This window comes from Chiloscyllium plagiosum, unplaced genomic scaffold, assembly GCF_037043375.1.
Source record: "Chiloscyllium plagiosum isolate Xiang-an unplaced genomic scaffold, Cpla_swu_hap1 HiC_scaffold_6, whole genome shotgun sequence".
Taxonomy (NCBI): domain Eukaryota; kingdom Metazoa; phylum Chordata; class Chondrichthyes; order Orectolobiformes; family Hemiscylliidae; genus Chiloscyllium; species Chiloscyllium plagiosum.
The window spans coordinates 15823404-15841572 of record NW_028270144.1 but is presented as its reverse complement, the minus strand read 5'-3'; the positions used below and the strand labels follow the sequence as shown (position 1 = coordinate 15841572).

Below are 18169 nucleotides of genomic sequence, written 5' to 3'. Positions count from 1 at the left end.
TTCCTCCACTGTTGGGGATATTCTACAGAAACCATTCCAACATTAATGATGTCAACCAAAGTACAGAGGAACCTCACTTATCTGAATATCAGACTATCCGGCAAGATCACCAGGTCCGATGCTTGACTAAACTATGTTATCTGTCAATCCCATTATCTCGAATTTGATTAACTGAACGAAATATTCCCCGCTCGTGTCCTTTGGATAATCGAGGTTCCTCTGTATAAAGTGTTTGATTCTTCCCCATTTGTTTCAAGGTTGATCACATCACTTTTTTTTTTTTACAGATAGGTTTCCCGTGATATTTCCTTTTCTTCAAATGGTATGCGGGCTGCTTCTCTTGGTTAACCCACTGTGACAGGAATTTGTTTTATTGGGAACATAATATAAATTGAGCCACCAATGTTTTCTGGACTAAATTGGTAAAAAAAATCAAGATGTCATCCTGAATTTTCAGAAACAAAGGCAGAAACAGTAAGATGTGCAGGCTATTATTAATAAACTTCTGACTGTGTGACGTCATGATGCACACATGACAGTAGAATTTTAGACATATGATCAAACTTTTTATTTTGTACTGCAAGGGACTGGTTTTGTGAAAACCCCTCAAAGGCTCAAATCCAACAAGCTGTTCTACAATATTTCTTGTTCCAATGAAAACTCCAAAAGACAGGAAAGCACAATGTGTGTTGTGTACTGCAATCAGTGATATCTCTAAATTAAAATGCATCTTTGGAAGACAACTTTTTAAAACAGTAGCGAGAAAAAAAAACTTTATTAAATCTGAAATACACCAATTGTTTTACAAAAACAAGTAAAAGCTTTGGATGCATCTCAAGAAAAATATGAATCATGCAATAAAGCAGAGTGATGACAAGGATAATGTCTTTTAATACATGTGCTAGAGGATATAACTGATGGAATTAAACACTTTCCTATTACAGGCAAACGTAACAATTATGAAATTTATAATGGCATGGTAGCACAAAATTGCTTCCATTTTTTAAAAAAGCAAAATATTGACTTTCTTGCTGATTTAACCGAAACAGCATCAAAGGTTAAGCGGAAAGCTGCTGAAAATAACTGAAATGTAAATGACTGCAATTAACTCAAGTTCTAAGTCATGCAGAATATCAAAAAAAGGATTAATTACAATTTTTAAAAAAATGAGTCCACTTTTCATCACATTAAAAACATGTAACCGTCTAACCTCAACGCATATCAACAAGTTTTCAGAAACAATTCTACTGTTTATTAAGCTGTAACCTTGCACAAAACTTAAAATGGTGATGTCTGGAGTAAAATGGAAGTTAAGACCGTCTCTCCCAAGTTGCTTTGAAATATTTAACTGTTGCACATGCACAATGCAGTCATGTGCACCCAAACCAGCAAAGTCGGCACATTTCCATTCCTCATGGACAAGAAAAGCAGTTAAGTTTTTGGAGAAGTTAAAAAGTCTCAGGAGCCGGTGCTTTGCAATGACAGATCCCATCCAGAATGTTCAAATGATATTAATTATCCCTTTATAATAAGTGATATTTATAAATGTTCCCATTTTTATTGAAATCAATTTAAGCCACATGTAAGAAACATTAACTGTTTGCCCAGGTTAACAATTCTTTTTGAACAAGCTCAAAGGATTAAATGACTTCCTTTATTCCTTTCTGCTGGCCATTCCAACATATGAATCCAAATTAAAGGTGCAATTTACAAAGACAAGACCATTTTAAATTTAAATACAAAAATATAAACAAAAATGTTCAAGCATTTTGCTTATTTCAGCAAGTGAGAAACAAAATCAGTGACCAACTACAGATGCCAGTGAGGTTACACCAGCAACAACCCACCATCCAAGTACCCCAGCCTTACGAGCCATGGAAAAGGTGGACTGCACTGTAAACAGCATTGTTATAGCTCTGCTCAACTCTAACAGAACTGGAATGTTCCATGAAACTGTTGAAATCAGGAATGCTTTCGGCTGTGTCGCCAAACCCATGATAGTGGCCATATTGGAGTGAATCATGGTCTTCTTCCAGGCTTCCAATTGTGTGGCAAGATGGCAGCGTTGGTTTGATTGCCACACAGCTGCTCGGGCTTCCGTTTTGGTGCAGCGAGCCACACATCTCTGACAGGGTGTTTCCCATGTTTTGGATGGTTCCATTGGACTCAAATCCACTTTTATTGCGAGGGATCTGGCCATCGATGCTACTGAACCCAGCAGTCAATTCCGCAGCTCCTCCAATAGAGACATTGCTCACTCTGTTCTCCTGAGCCAAAGAGTAGTTCAAGCTATGGAAGGATCCATTTGTGACAGGTTGCATGGTCAACATTTTATCCATGTAGTTAGACTGATCCATATCTGTAGCGAGATACACACCTATCATAGTAATGAAGTAATTTCATGGTGTAATTTTAAACAACCAGTCCCTACTCTAATTATGTCCTTTGGGTTGGGGTTTAATGGGAAATGAGATGGTGGGGTAAGTGGGTGGACTGGGGGGGGGGAAGGAGGGGGTCTTACAGTAAAGGCCCCTGCTGTTAACATGAGTTCTTCCTGATGAACAAAAGAGCTTGATGTATGAATACATACAGTAAAACTAAGAAGTCTAGAATTTCTTTTTTGTATAAGGGATGTGGGAATTTCTGGCATGGTTTATCACCTGCCCTTATTTGGCCTGAAGAAAATGTTGACCTGTGAAAAATCACACACTAGGGTGAGTCTATTAGAAACATGTTTTTTGGATTTACACGCAGAGAGTGTAATAATTTACATTTATACGATGAGTTTAACGGACATGTGTGTATGTATGTGGTGGGGGCGGCACTCATTCTGCCCTTATTATACGCGTGCTGGGAAAGCCCTGAATGACCTTCTCAGCCTGCCACCAACAGAGGACATTAAATTGGCAACCATTGATTGCATCTTCCACAGTGCCAACTGGATAACAACAACACATTTCTAAGTGACTGCGAGCTCTTGGTGGATGGGCTTGCAGGCTCCAGTGTCCTTAAGCCCAAGCATAAGACATTGCTACCCAGTTAAGTATCTGATTGGCACTATATACTGCAAACCTTACCAAAATACTGCATTCAATTTGGGTCTCTGTGCTATAGGAAGGATGCTATGAAACTTGAAAGGGTGCAGCCATGATTTACAAGGATGCTGCCAGGGTTGGAGGGTTTCAGCTGCAGGCAGAGGCTGAATAGGCTGGGGCTGTTTTCTCTGGAGAGTCAGAGGCTGAGGGGTGACCTTAGCGGTTTTTGAAATCAGGCAGAGTATGGATATGGTGAATAGTCAAGGTCTTTTCCCCAGGGTTTGGGAGTGTAAAACTAGAGGTCATAGGTTTATGGTGAGAGGGAAAAGATTCAAAAGGAATTTAGGGGGGCAAATTTTCACGCAGAGGGTGGTGCGTGTATGGATTGAGTTGCCAGAGGAAGTGGTGGAGGCTGGTACAATTACAACATTTAAAAAGATCTGAATGGGTATATGAATAGGAAGGGTTTCAAGGGATTTGGGCCAAATGTTGATAAATGGGCCTAGATTAGTTAGGATGTCTGATCGGTATGGATGAGTTGGACTGAATGGTCTGTTTCCATGCAGTACATCTATGATTCTAAAAGGTGACTGGGAGAGAATGACTGGGGGAGGTGGGGGGGGGGGGGGCGGGAATTAAGGACACTGGAACCTACAAGCCCATCCACCAAGAGCTCGCAGCCACTTAGAAATGTGTTGTTGTTATCCAGTTGGCACTGTGGAAGGTGTCGGGGGCGGGGGGGTTCTTATCAACCCTACTTCAAATGCTGACTTTAAATAGTTATTTTCGGTTCTGCCCAACAAGCAGACAGGGAGGAAGGATATGGGACTAATGTTTGAGAGTGGCTGTTTGGAAGAGATGTTTGGACGTGTTTGGACAGGGGAGAAGGGACTAGAGGTGAGCTTGTGAGAAGATCTGGGAGGGGGGGGGGGAAGGAATAGCAGGGGCTTCATGAAGTGGGTAGTGGGCACAATTGTCTCAAGACTGTGTCATTAATGGTTATAGCAGATGTACATGAGGCAAAGTCAGGGGAACTGCAGGATCCCAGCAAAGATAAAAGGCTGGCTCTATTTTCAGGGATATGTTCATTAAGACTATCAGTGATTATGGCGAAGTCAATATATAAAACGTTTCTTAAAGAAAATCACAAATTCAATTACAGTCCAGGACAGATGTCAAGGAGAGAATAGAGTCGAGAAGTCTGGAAAGTACAGGCAGCATCTGAGGAGGCAGGCAACGTTTCAGGCATAAGCCCTTGATCATGAATGTGACACATGAAAACATGGTAGAAAAATACTTTAAGGTATTCAACATGAAGCCTTTTTAGTGGCATCTGAATTTGACCATAAGGACAACTTTTCTAGCTTTTCTCTGTCTTTATACTAGCATTCTGAATTAACACACTCTAGCTACTAGATACTGACGCAGAGAAATTAGATATACAAGTTCTAAACTCTAATCTTGTTGTTGTCAGTTCATTAGATTTTGAAATGGAGCTTGTGATATTTGGCTTTCCCATTCCATTAACAGATGGACAAATAGGTTACTAGTGCCTGCAAAACAAGCATGAGCTCAATGGATAGTCACAGACTGCTCAAAGTAGTCCAAGCTGTGTTTCACAAGACAGCTACTGGGGAGAGTGCCCTTTTCCACTTGTACTAGTGATGGAAAATAATGACTCACCAATCACCAGTCTTGAAAAAAAATGTTTAGGTCCTGCCAAGCGTAACCTGGGTTGCGATAAGCTGCCCAAAGTGGTCTAATCAGCTGCTATTTTGACTCATTTCACACTTCATTTGTTCCAGCTATATTTCCACACCATGGTTGGCAAAATGGAACTGCCTGAAACTGTAAGGCTCAAGATTCAGTTGAAAGGGTGAAAAGAACTGAAAATAATTATTAAAGGCTTTGCTATTTTGCCTCGGGGACATTTTGAAACAATGTAAATTCAAGCAGTATTGCTGCCTTTGAGCAATTTATTTTGGTCCTAGGGAAATTAGTGATTTCAAATAACTTTAATCTAAGTCTGGCTGCATGGTGTTTTCCTATCAGCACAAGTGATCAGGAACGTGATATGAATGCCACATCATCCACTACAAAATATCATCATGGTAAAGTTCTGTGGCAAGTCATTTATTCCACATACAAGCTTTTCCCACTTGCTAAACGTAGGTAGTTTTACCTGGGAGAAAGTTAAAACGCTAATGATCAGCAAAATCTTTTGGGTGACCTCTCAGCAAATACTCAGACCAGCTAAAGTCAACTAACACCATCTTGCTCCTTCTTAGATATTCAATATCATGATGCATCACCAATACAGTAACAAAAGGTGGACCATACCCTGCATTTATATAGCATCTTTAACAAGGAAACAAATTCAAACCTACTCACACAGTGAAATTAGCAAGTAGGATACTGCAGTTAAAACAAAGGATCAGAATGGAATTTTGAACAAAAGCTAGAGGCATAAGGGTTTAAGGATGGAATTCCAGAAATTATATTAAGAAAAATATCAATGCAACTTTCTCTGTGGTACAGTTCCAGATTATCAATCACAAATATATCTAGAAGATATCTCTCCCAAACTTTGAAAGTTCCCAGACAGACAGCATTTAAAGCAGGTATTTTCAACACAATGATCAATCATTCTTGAAATACTTTGTAGAGATCTGGTCACCCTGCTATAGAAAAGGAAACTAAATTGGAGAGGGTTTAGAAAAGATTTATCAGGATGTTGCTGGATGGAGGGGTTTGAGTTATAATGAGAGGCTAGATAGGCTGTGACTTTTATCACTGGAGTACAAAGTTGAGCGGTGATCTTGGAGGTTTATAAGGGGCATAGATAAGGTGAATAACAAAGAACTTTTCCCAAGGATGAGGGAGATCAAAACTAGGGGTCATATTTTTAAGGTGAGAGGAAAAAGATTTAAAAGGGACCTGAGGGGCAACTTTTTCATACAGAGGGTGGTTTGAGTGTGGAATGAACTTTTAGAGGAAGTGGTACATGCAGGTACAGTTACAACTTCTGGACAGGTACACAAATAGGAAAAGTTTGGAGGGATATAGGCCAAATGCAGGCAAGTGGGATACGTTTAGATTGGGAACATTGTTCCAACTTGTCCATGCTGAACAAAGGGTTTGTTCTGTGCTCTATGACTCCGTCAAAACTTCTGCTGCCTATTGAGGGAAATCAGGTGGTTGAGAATACTCGAGACCACAGCAATGGAATGTGTGCTGTTGGGAGAACTGGAGAAAATTAAAAATACAAGTGAGAGGTGTGGAAATGGAAAAATTAAAACAGAAGGTTGAGAATTTTAAACGCACAAACATGGAGTAGTAGGGTAGGGTGCACATGACAAACATATGGGATAAGGTTACAAGCAGCAACGGTTTGGATAAGTTTATGTTTGCAAGTTTTTCCCTAAGCCAGTGAAAATTGCAATTTTACTTATCAGAAACACCGCTTTACTCTCTTAAATGCCTTATATAAATGTCCCAAAATATTTTACAAATGTGCTATCAATAAAAACAGTGAAATGGCACATTCATGTCCCAGGAAGCATCATCAGAAAAGAAGGACAAAAACAGCATATTCAACAAAAAAAGAGGTGGGGAGGATTAGTAAGGAAATTTCAGAGCTAAGGATCAAGGAACCCAAGAACAAGCCTACCAATAGTAGATGGATTAAGATCAGGACTGCACAGAAGGCTGGAATTAGAGGGACCTGTCAAGATGGGGAACAGTGAGGTGATGGAGGGAATTTGAAGACAAATCTGCACAGAATACAGGATGAGCCACCTTTTGAAAGAAAAAGGTTTCTCCATATTTTTGTACAAATGGAGACACTGTGCAGTATGACAGCAAAGCACATTTGGAGAGAAAACTGGGCTTCTTCCTGTAATTCCCCATATTATACATTCAGATTGTGACTGCAGCACTTTTACTACACTCCAGGCAGTCAGGGAAAAACACCAAAACATCATCAGCTCTATCAACCCAGACCTCAAACCAACAGGCTAGTGACAGCAGCAACCACAAATCAAGAATCAGAACTCCAGCTCTTTCTCTGGCTGGGAGCAGTGGGCAGCATTAGAGGGAAGGGATATAGAAGAATAAAATAAAAAATAAAGTTAGTATAATTAATAGACTGGAACATATTAGATATTAAGATTTCTTTATTGTTGCAAAAGTATGCAAAAAAATCACAAAGTATTGGAAGAGATGCAGATGAATTAATTTTAGATGCTTAATTTTGAACTTGAAACCAACATTGATTAAGTTATGTCTAATCCTTTCAAAGCGATTTAAGCGATTCAAAGTACAGACTAACCATAGACACAAGCATAAACTCTACATTTAAGTTAATGTTTGTTTAGTCCAGTATGTGGTGATCAGAGTTTATAGGTTATATAAATGGTGTATAGATGGTGACTGATCCCATCACTTACAGTCTTTCTTTTTAAAGCAGATATTATGAATAATCTTATTTATCGTCTATACTTGTGACTAAGAAAAATATCTAAAAATTTGATATTTACCAAAACTTCCTCTGAACAAATTACATGGTTTGTGGAGAAAAATCAGCAAAATAAAATAATCAGATGACCAATATCTTTCCTTGTCATTCTTTAAAACCAATGCCTGAAATCTGTAGGATTAGCATTGGGCAGAGACTCTGGGATTAAGAGCCCTTGGATCTCCACAATATGGAAAACAAATATTAAAAGGAAGATGTTGTTTTGGACCAGACTTTAATCCTTTTCACCAGAAGTTGCAGAGGCTGAGAGATATCAGTACAAAGACTAGCAAGCTACAACTTGCACAAGTCAGAAGGAAAGAAGTGAAGGGCAGGAAAACAATGCAAAGAGAAAGCACATATGTAATGGAAGGAATGGAGATGGTCACGTTAAATAAGGAAGTAAACATTCTTCCTCATTCACCAAGCTTTCTGCACTGAAAGATCAATTATAATGTTTGCATATTGGCACTAAAATTCATCCAGACATTGAAACTTTGAAGGTGCATAAACAAAATTTAAAGGATAGGAAACTAAGTGCCATGTCCCATTAAAGTTCAGTTCACAACGAGACTGGAACATGTTCAACTGTGCTTTGCCAATATATCAAGACAAGAATGTTAAGTCAGTTATAATGATGATCCAAAGCTGCTTTAAATTAGTCTGTTGTTATGGGGAAAAGATGCAGGCTCATATGTTTTGAGCCTCTTACCGGCAGTGATCCTGGTTTCTGATGAGAGTCTGCGATCTGGCACTGACCCTGGTTTCTGGTGCAAGTCTGCTACCCAACATCGATCCTGGTTTCTGATGGAAGTCCGTTATCCGGCTCCCATCCTGGTTTCTAATGAGAGTCTGTTATCTGGCATTGATTCTGGTTTCTAATGAGAGTCTGCTATCTGGCATCAAGTTTACTAGCCAGCATTGAGCCAAGCATGTTAATTGGCATAACTCCGTTATCTGGCATCAAACCTGTTTATTAACATCAGGTCTGATATTGAGCATAGAATTTGTTATTTAGCCTTGACCCTCGCATCCAGAATTGAGTTTGTTATCTAGTTGCGAGCTTGTTTTCTGGCATCAAGCTTATTATTTGGCACTGAGTCTGTGATCCAATGCTGAGAATGTTATCTGGCACCAAGTCTATTTCCTAATGAGTCTGTTATTCAGTACCAAGCATCACTGAGTCAGTTATGTGGATTGAGAGGAGGATCCCCAAATAACAAGGGCAGTATTCTTCAGCCAGCTGACCACAAGGAGCCCACACCAGTGGATATCCCAAACTTAAGACAATAAAGACAACCTGAAAGCCTATCACAGAGCTTGCAAGCTTGATGCCAATACGTGGGCAAAGCAGCCTTGGATTGACCCAAACAGTGATGAAGCAATTTCAACATGTAAGAAGAACAAAGTGTTTTCAGGGCAATCAATTCCACCACCAAGTTTATATCTTCACCCATCCCTCCAACGTGGACATCAAATGCATTTTTTCCAATTGATAATGCAAATTAAAACTAGGCCAAATGTCACAGATGGGACAACATTAACCTGGATTATAAACCAATCTTTGGTTTTCTTACTTGCAGAAGTAACAGGAGAATTAATCATGCATCTGGAAGATCCATGGTCATTGATCTTAAAACCAAATGATCTGGTCTCAACCAAAATTAATAATGACACAAAGGATCCTTCAACAGCACCTCCCAAAACTGAAACCTCCATCTAGGAGGAGGTAGGAGATGCATAGGAACACCACCAAACCCCTTCCAAGCCACACACCATCCTTACTTGGAAATATACAACATTTTTTCATCATCACTGGATCAAACTCCTGGGAACTCCCTTCTTAATAGCACTGTGGATATGTCTACATCCAAAGAACTGTGTTGACTCAAGGTAGCAGATCACCACCACTTTCTCAAGGGCACTTCTGAAAGGACAATAAAGGCTCAAGAGCCACTTTCACCTATATCCCGTTAACAAGTAAAAAGAAACCAAAAGATGTGAGAACATGAAATAAAGGAGGTAATTTATTTTGATTATTCTTGGGAATTACTGCAGAAAGAACATTAACTTGAAGAGGAACACTTTGCCAAAAAAAAATCAACAGAAGCAGCAACCACCAAAAGCAAGTACTTTCTGCAAACAGGGCAAAATAACTAAATTAGTCTTAGTTCGGAGTCTCTTGAATGCAAATGGGAAACCTGATCCAGCTGATCCAAACATCGCAAATCTCTGCATGGCAATAATACGCTTACTATTTAAAGTACTGAATCTGTGAGAGGAGGCTGACTTTAGTGGGGAGGATGAGGAGTATCTGTTGACACCACTAACAGACAGATGTCTGGATGACTGAAAAAGAAACCATGACCAGACTGTTCTTATTTCCTGTCAAACGCATCCACCATCATACTACTAGAGTCTTTAGTCTTGAGTGCTGATTCTTCCGTTAAAAGGGAACTGTTCTTCCCCTAATTTCCCAGGGAACAATGTGGAAACTGCCTCAACTGTATCTCGCTGATCAGTCTAAATACAAATTAAGCCACTCAGCTAAGACTTTGCCTCTTGCTCAAATGTTTCTCCCTTTGTGAATTGATTTATCATTAGAAGACATTTGGGAAATAAACTGTAATTGAACTGTTTTACACAAGAATGTTAAAGCACATTGAGTATTCTGATTGAAAGTGAGGCCATTCGCAGGACAGATATTATACTCTTATTTCTGAACCCTTTTTCTCACATTCGTCCAAAACAACCTCATTTTCCTGTTTTTACCCCATGTTCTTTCACATATGTCACTAACCATCCACTAACCATTTTTGAAAGTTGCAATTGACTTAGCACTCGCACTAGAGTGCCTCACATTCCCGACTCTGTGAAAAGGTTTCATCTTTGGTTTCTCCTACAGTCAATACTTTATTTCACATCTCAGCTTGCATTAATAGCATGGAAAACTAAATGACTAATTTTAAAACTTTGCCACTCATTTGACATTCCCTAGTACCTACCTGTTCTAATTCCTTCACTAAACAACTTCCTGTCTATTTCATGTCCCCACACTTCCTGCCTGTCCTGCCAGAAAAAGATTGAAACACAGAAGTACAATGTCAGCCTTTCAAAGGCACATTCACCATCCCTAGTTTCCCACAATCAGGAGTAAATCAGAGAAAGCTTTCCACACCTTCATCCTTCACTATTATGTAGAATTGGATGTTTAAACTAAATATCATTACAAGTAGTACCTTAACTACCTTTATTGATCATTCAAAACTCTATAAACTGTGTACTTTAAAATGCTTTTCATAGACAATTGCAGCTATATACTATTTACTTTTAAGATCCAAGATGTTTTCCCTCTCTTGTTATTTTTATAAAATTCACTTGTTTGGGACAGAAACCCTGCAATGCTAATCAGGAAATAGAAATATCACTCTCTCTGTTTTCGAAGCTCTTTTTTGATGAATCCAATAGTTAAAATTAAAGGCAACTAACAGAAACATCCTGTGGGAGAAGATCAGTGTGTTGCCACATCAGCTATCAAACTAGTTGAATCACTGGGTCTCTAAGAAAGAGTGGGCACACGTGGTTTTAGTTACACTATATGTGGTTCAACCTTAATGATAAATTTAGTGATGAAACTGAAACACTGAACCTTCACGGAAAGCTCAAATGTCCTGCAGATTGTTTCTTAGTGTTAGCATGTAGAGCACAGAAACCTGGACAGCAATTAAACTATGATATTTTGCACATTAAAACTACGCAGAGGCACAATATGACATTAACAAGAAAAATTCTCATGTCAAATTACTACTCAACAGTAAATATATGCTTACAAATACTTAAAACTTTAACATTCATAATTTTCTGAACCAATAATCACACCCAGAATAATTGAATATTCAAAACAACAAATGTTCCTCCAAGGGTTTATTCAGAGAGAAACCAAATCCAACAGGCTACGTGGGAGCCAGACAAGATTCCAAGGACTATAGAATTTCTATTTTTTTTCCAGAGTGATGGCAAAGAGACTCTAATTGGCCCTCAGTGTCTTGAATTAGTTGGGGAGCAAACAAACAGGCATGGTCCCTGGCATTGACTATAAGGTGTTCAGTGTTGTAACAGCAAGTTCATGGACATGGAGAAAAAACAAAACACAGTTCAGCTATGATGCCACCACTGTTAAACAGGTCCCTAGCACTGCCCGGGCTCGGGTACAAGATTTATATTTTTCCAGAACTATTGTTCAGCAAGAGCCAGTGCCTTGGTGAGTGAAGGGAACAAAACCAACCAAAGCAGAAACAAAAGTTAATGTATCAAAAGTATTTATTTAAAATAACATTTGACCTAACAATGCATTTGGATTATGCACCATCCAAAAGCACAGAAGTAATTTTTAAAAATTGAATTTCCATAGCATCTTTCATGATCTCATGCCATTCTAAAATACTCTTCAGCCAATGAAGTTATTTTGACGTGTAGTTATTGTTGTAATTTAAGGAACACTAACCAATTTATGCAAATCAAGCTCTCACAAACAATAACGTGATGATGACCAAATAATCTATTTTGGCAATATTGATTGAATGGGCAATATTAGCTGGGACATCAGGAAGAACTCCCGAGCTTATTTGAAATATTGTTATTGGATTTTTTGCTCACCAGAGAGGGCCTCGGTTTAACATCCTTTTTGAAATGCAAACCTCTGCAACATAAACAGTATTGAAATAAAAACGATATTATAGACTCCACTGAGATACTGTGTACACATAAGCCATGCGGGAGGAACTTATACCAAGAGCACCTTATAACACCCTCAAGATATTTCAAAGCACTTCACAGACTATTGAATATCAATGAAGTGTAGTCACTACTGTCCAGCATAAAACAGTCAAGTAAAACAGTGTGCGAGTGTGACTGCAAGTATATGAGACAGGCCATCAGGTGGGCCAAGGTGACATCTATTCAGAATGTGTTTCTCCAGTCTTAAGAAATTCTTTTTCTCAAAAACCACTAATTTCCTACTTTCAGCAGAATTAGGTATGGATCATTAGAGAATATCTGCCTAGTTCATGAATCCCATTTAAAAACGGTAAGGAATTTGTAACATGTAGACTGAAAATGTCAAAAGTCATATGCATATTTAGTTATACAGCGACATGGGGTCTGCATGGGAGACACGGTGAAGACTTCAAAATCCTGGCCTCTAACAGACACAATCTCCTGAGCTGCTTGGTCCGATTTGATCTGATTGCTGCCACACTCAGCTGCGAATCCTTCAGCCTCACCGGAAATAGCTGAAGGCTTGAACTCTGTGTAAATGCTTTCAACGTTGTCCATGGCGATGCCATCAGCTGCTGTCCCGAAGCCATCAAAGCCCAGAGCTGTGAGAAGGAGGGAATCTACCATAAGCACACATGCATATTTGCATGTTTAAGTATACGACATCAGTCTGTATACACGGACTAACTTTAGGTCCAGTGGAAGGTTCTGCTGAAATGTGATGGTATCTGTAACCACACATACATACAAAATAGACATGCGCTCAATGTTAAAAAGGCTGCCTTGTGAGTCTGTGGTTCTATTAGGGTGTCTTTCCTGACAGTCATAAAGACCCCAGAATTCCATTCATTTTCCAAATGTTTTGTGGTGTTAGCACTAAACTAACCTTTCATCATGCTTTCGCTCAATAACATACTTAAAACATTTTGCAAGCACTCCAAGGGTTCATCTGTTAAATTATCCCAGTGTTAAACCATTGGATCACATTTAAAGATGGAAAACAATCAACTAACAAGATAACCATGAAACTGAATCACACTCGGCCAGAATTTTCTAAAATACCCTAATGCATTCAATGGTGACATTTCCCGTATTGTGATCTTATCAACATTTACTTGCCTGTTGTATGGCAAGTGAAAAAACATAATGGAGTAAGGAGGCCTTTTTAAAAATATTTTGAGTCAATCAATTCAAAAGCATTTAAAAGGGCAAATTAAATCACATTGCTATTAACTGAGCTATTCATTATGGAAAAAATTATGATATAGTATTCAGGTGTTGCAAACATCCTTGAGGGTAAAGTAGCAACTGATGGCAATGTGTAAACATTATCAGGATAAAGCTTCCACATCTTGCCTCTAACTGCGTCATACTAGATCACCACAATAGCATTGTTCAGCCCAAATTAGCAAGTTTTTTAAAAGCATGTTGTTGCAGGTAGCATCTTTCAAATTGTTTGCTGTGGTAATTGCAAACAATTTAGTACAATATTTGTAAATGTCTGTAATTAAGCCACATGGTGGGGACAGACCTCAAGCAAAAGCTTTATAACATATCACAGTTGGAACAAAATGAGGCAGTGTACAGCAAGACTCCACCACTGGAGTTGACAATGGATAGCCCTTCTCGTGTCTTGCCATAATCTGAAGACACAAACATCTGGTAAAGGGCTACTACTTGTCTGGAATCAAGGCCAAGTGCCTACATGGGCAGTGTCAGGCTTGTTCAGGGCATCATTTCCAGAGAGGGAAGGAAGAGGCAGAAAAGAGTAAATGAATATTCACTGTGCACATGGACATGCCAAACCTCTCAGGTGCAAAAAGGTTCTCATTCCTATTCTCTGAGAGTGGTTGCTACTGAACTATTGACGATTTTGCTAAACTGCCTATATATTAGCTGTGGTCAAGCAATAAGTAAGGCAACAATACCCATTAATCAGCTCTTCATCAGGTCTCCAACCCAGTCAGACTTAATGTATGACCTGCAACTGGCTCAGATCTGCATATTGCGAACTTACACCACAAAACACTTGACAATTTACAGTAATTCTGCAAAAACAGAGGACTGTCACTTATTGTGTTTTAAGACAGAAGATGGCTTACTCCAAACTTGATGGAACAGGCTTTCCTAAAAGTATTTTCTTTCAGTATCTTTAGGAACATTCTATCTCTAGCCTCAAGCTACTCTGTCACTTCCTATTTGACAGGCTCTATTTCTAATGAGCAACCCTGCAACCTCCCCTTTCCCACTCCCAAATTTAGCCTCATTAAAAATATCCTGTCACCAATCTACACAGCAAAGAAAGATTTCACTCCCTGACATGTGTAAAAGGATAGAATTTTTGCCCAGTGCTACAAAATTAAGAGAAATTCTTTTTGTATTGTAATCCCCAATCAATTTAAAGTAGCACAGTGCTTAAAGTAGCTTAAAAATCAAAACTTGTTTGTGATCATCTCAGATCCTGTTCATTTTATTGCCGAGTACTGGATTAACTGGAGGACCAGAATCAAGACCTTGGAAACACACTCCACTTCAAACCCTGCAACAGGGTTGTAACTAAGACCATTGTGAACCCACTGATTAGGTAATTGGACCCCTAATCAATGAACTTAATGATGGCACATAATGAGCATAGGGACAAAGCCATGAGCTGTATGATCATTATTAGAATAACTTTGCCAAGAGCCCGGAAAATAAAGGTTAGATGAAATCAGGAATGGTAATGAGCACTGAGATTCCTGAAATGTCTGCTAGTATTAAAATTGGATTTTATACAAACCCTAAGCAGCTAATACTAGGTGGAGGATTAAGTAAAAAAATGACTGGGAGACGAGGGCTGACCAGGAGAAAGGAGGGCTGGTTGGGAGACGAGGGCTAGATATGACACAAGTTATAAATTAAGCAATGCAGACGTGCAAACAGGCTAGTTAGGTAGGTAAAATAAAGCTTCAAACTGGATTTTAAAGTTAAAAGTCATTAAGAACAGAAAACAAAGCCAGAGTTGCTGCTATTAAAGCAATGGACATATCTTATGCAGCTTGAGCTCTTCAGGACAGGAAGAGTCAAATTGTTCTGGACAAGATGCAATGCAGGATCGAGGGCCGAACTGAGGAAGAATGGCTAGAGCAAACTGGACTGTGTTCTCCTCAATAGAGAAAATATGATTGATGTTGTGAGCTTGAATTATTCCAGTAATAAATGGAATAGAACAGATTAGCAGATGGAAAATTGCTAATGCAGACACGGAGACAGAAGGCTAGAAGATAAGTACGAATTAGAAGAAATATCTTCAAACTGTGGATTATGTGGTCGCAAGGGGTGACTGATTCCAAATCTATGAAAAACTTATACGAGAGCATGGTAGAAGGTGGTGGGGATATGGATCAATTAGCTAATGTGATAAAATGTGGGATAATATGAGTCAGAGTCATAGAGATGTACAGCACGGAAACAGACCCTTTGGTCCAACTCATTCATGCCGACCAGATATCCTAAATTATTCTAGGCCCATGTGCCAGCACTTGGTCCATATTCCTCTAAACCCTTCCTATTCATGTACCCATCCAGATGAGGTTATGCACTGTGGCAGGAAGAACAGAGAAGCTGAATATTACACAACAGAGAAACACTGCAGAGAGCTGCAGCACAGAGGGATTTAGAGGTTCTTGTGCACAAGTCATAAAAAACTCGTACCTACTAAGTTCAGTAGTTTAGAGGGAAGGCAAATCAACTGCTGGACTTTATTTCAAAGGGAAAGGAATATAAAAATAAGTAACTTTTAACTATACAAGGCATTACTGTAGTCAGACCATACTTGAAACACTATGAACAGTTCTGGTTTCTTTACCAAAGAAAAAATATCCTGGCACTGGAAGCAGTCTACAGAAGGTTCACTAGATTGATCCCAGGCATGAAGGGATTTTGTTATAAAGAGAGGTAGAGTAAGTGGAGTTTATACTTATTGAAGTACAGAAAAATGAGAGGTTACCTTATTGAAACATAAAATTTTTACTGCAGAGAGGATATTTCCCCTTGTAAGAGAATATAACAGTGGGTATAATCTTAAAGTAACAGATCCCCCATTAAGAGATGAGGAGGAATTTATTTTCTCAGAGGGTTGTGAATCTGTGGAATCATTTACCAAAGAGGGCTGTAGGGGGTGTGTGTCAAGAATTCTTAAGGCCAAGAATGACAGAGTTTTAAGAAATGAGTGAATTCAGTGGTATTGGGAAGAGGCAGGAAAATGGTGCTGAGATTCTTAATTTCAACGTGATCTCCTTGAATGCCGTAGCAGATTTAATGAGCGGAATGGTTGACTTTTACTTGTACTTCTTACTGTCTTACAGGATGTGGAAGAGGGACTGATCAAACCAGTACAAACAGGGATGGGGTCAAGGAGAGACAGGGATGGAGTCAAGGAGAGACAGGGATGGAGCACTGAAGGCTAGAAAGCAGTTTCCCAAAAAATACAAAAAAGCATGGGAAAACAAAATCTAGAAAATATGAGACAAATGCATAACCAGTCTTAAGACAGGCCTGTATTCAACCAAAGCATGAAGGCAAATGAGTCACTTCAGAGTTAAGTTTTACGTAAAGAATTAAATTGTCAATTAATTTGAGCATTCACTGAAATTTTCCTCCAATTTCAGTCGATAGTTTAATCTTTCCAATGTAGAATTGATGGGATCAGTAGGTTTGTGATCCAGAATGCATGGAAGACTTTGGAAGCCAATTCAACCATAACTTACAAAAGGAATTGTATAAATACCTGCACAGGAACTTTTGTCACAGAGAAAGAGGAGGTGAGTGGAACTAATTTAGATCGCTCTTTCGAAGAGCTAGGACAGGCACTATGGGTTGAACGGCTTCCTGTTATGCTTAAAAAGTTTTAAAATATAACAAGTTGGACAATATTTGTTATTCACATGATTGTTACAATGTTCACAGAATGATGCTAGAATCCTTATGTCCTGGAATAAAATGCCTAATAGCACAAAGTGCTTACCATCTGTTCTCGGCTTCTTGATTCCACAGCGTTCAGATTCCTCGTGGCTTCTCTTCCGGTTGGTTCCTGTGTAGCCATTTAGGCCATCTGTGATCAGGTTATCGCGGTAAAGACCACTGGCGATGCCATTAGTATAGAAACCATTTAGCTGATGGTTCTGCACACTGCACAGGAACTGGGAACATTCCTGGAAGCCCTGAGCCAGGGCAAGCTCAGCTGCTGTCAACCCATTTGCATTCCTTAAACTGCACAAAGGAACATAAAAACAATTACACTCTAACTTACCACAACATTTCTCACATAGGATAGAGCTGGACATGTGGGAAAGATTAGTTAGGGCACATTGTAGAAGGCGATATGAAAAACTGCATTATAGTAAATAATGTAAAGGAATCTGCTAATAACAGTATCCAAGTATTATTGCAACATTTACACATTTGATTTTACTAAGTATTTAAATTAGCTTCACTTGATTATAAGTCAGACTTGGCTACTTGAAACAATTTTATCAGAAAATAGCAAACCATGAACAGAGATATCTTTTATTTAAAAAGAGTTCCAAACAGAACTGCACTTTTCAAAAAAGATTCCCTCATTTGTACAACATACTTGCAATTGATTGTTAAACTGATTATTGTTAACAAATATTTCTGAAAATCAGATATCCCTGGAATTGCTTTGCAAATGATGGCTAACACCAAATCCTTTCTCAGGTGCAAGTAGGCAAACATGAGAATTAGCTGAAAATGTGTTGCTGGAAAAGCGCAGCAGGTCAGGCAGCATCCAGGGAACAGGAGAATCGACGTTTCGGGCATAAGCCCTTCTTCAGGAATTAAA

The 18169-nt window shown here is 39.0% G+C and overlaps 1 protein-coding gene across 4 annotated transcripts in view; it reads right to left on the bottom strand.

The window, feature by feature from the left end:
* Positions 1-744: 744 nt before the first annotated feature.
* The window catches only part of LOC122550468 (ankyrin repeat domain-containing protein 10), a 60808-nt gene continuing 43383 nt past the window's right edge, over positions 745-18169 (bottom strand). For 2 of the 4 annotated variants that reach the window (XM_043691229.2, XM_043691231.2), the window contains 2 exons: positions 17333-17577; positions 745-2377 (listed from right to left, as the gene is read on the bottom strand). In XM_043691229.2, the coding sequence (XP_043547164.2) occupies positions 1866-2377; positions 17333-17577 (757 nt within the window). In that variant the 3' untranslated portion in view covers positions 745-1865. Of the gene's footprint in view, positions 2378-11848; positions 12930-17332; positions 17578-18169 lie in introns of those variants that run through there. The other 2 variants (XM_043691230.2, XM_043691232.2) reach the window with 2 other exon arrangements.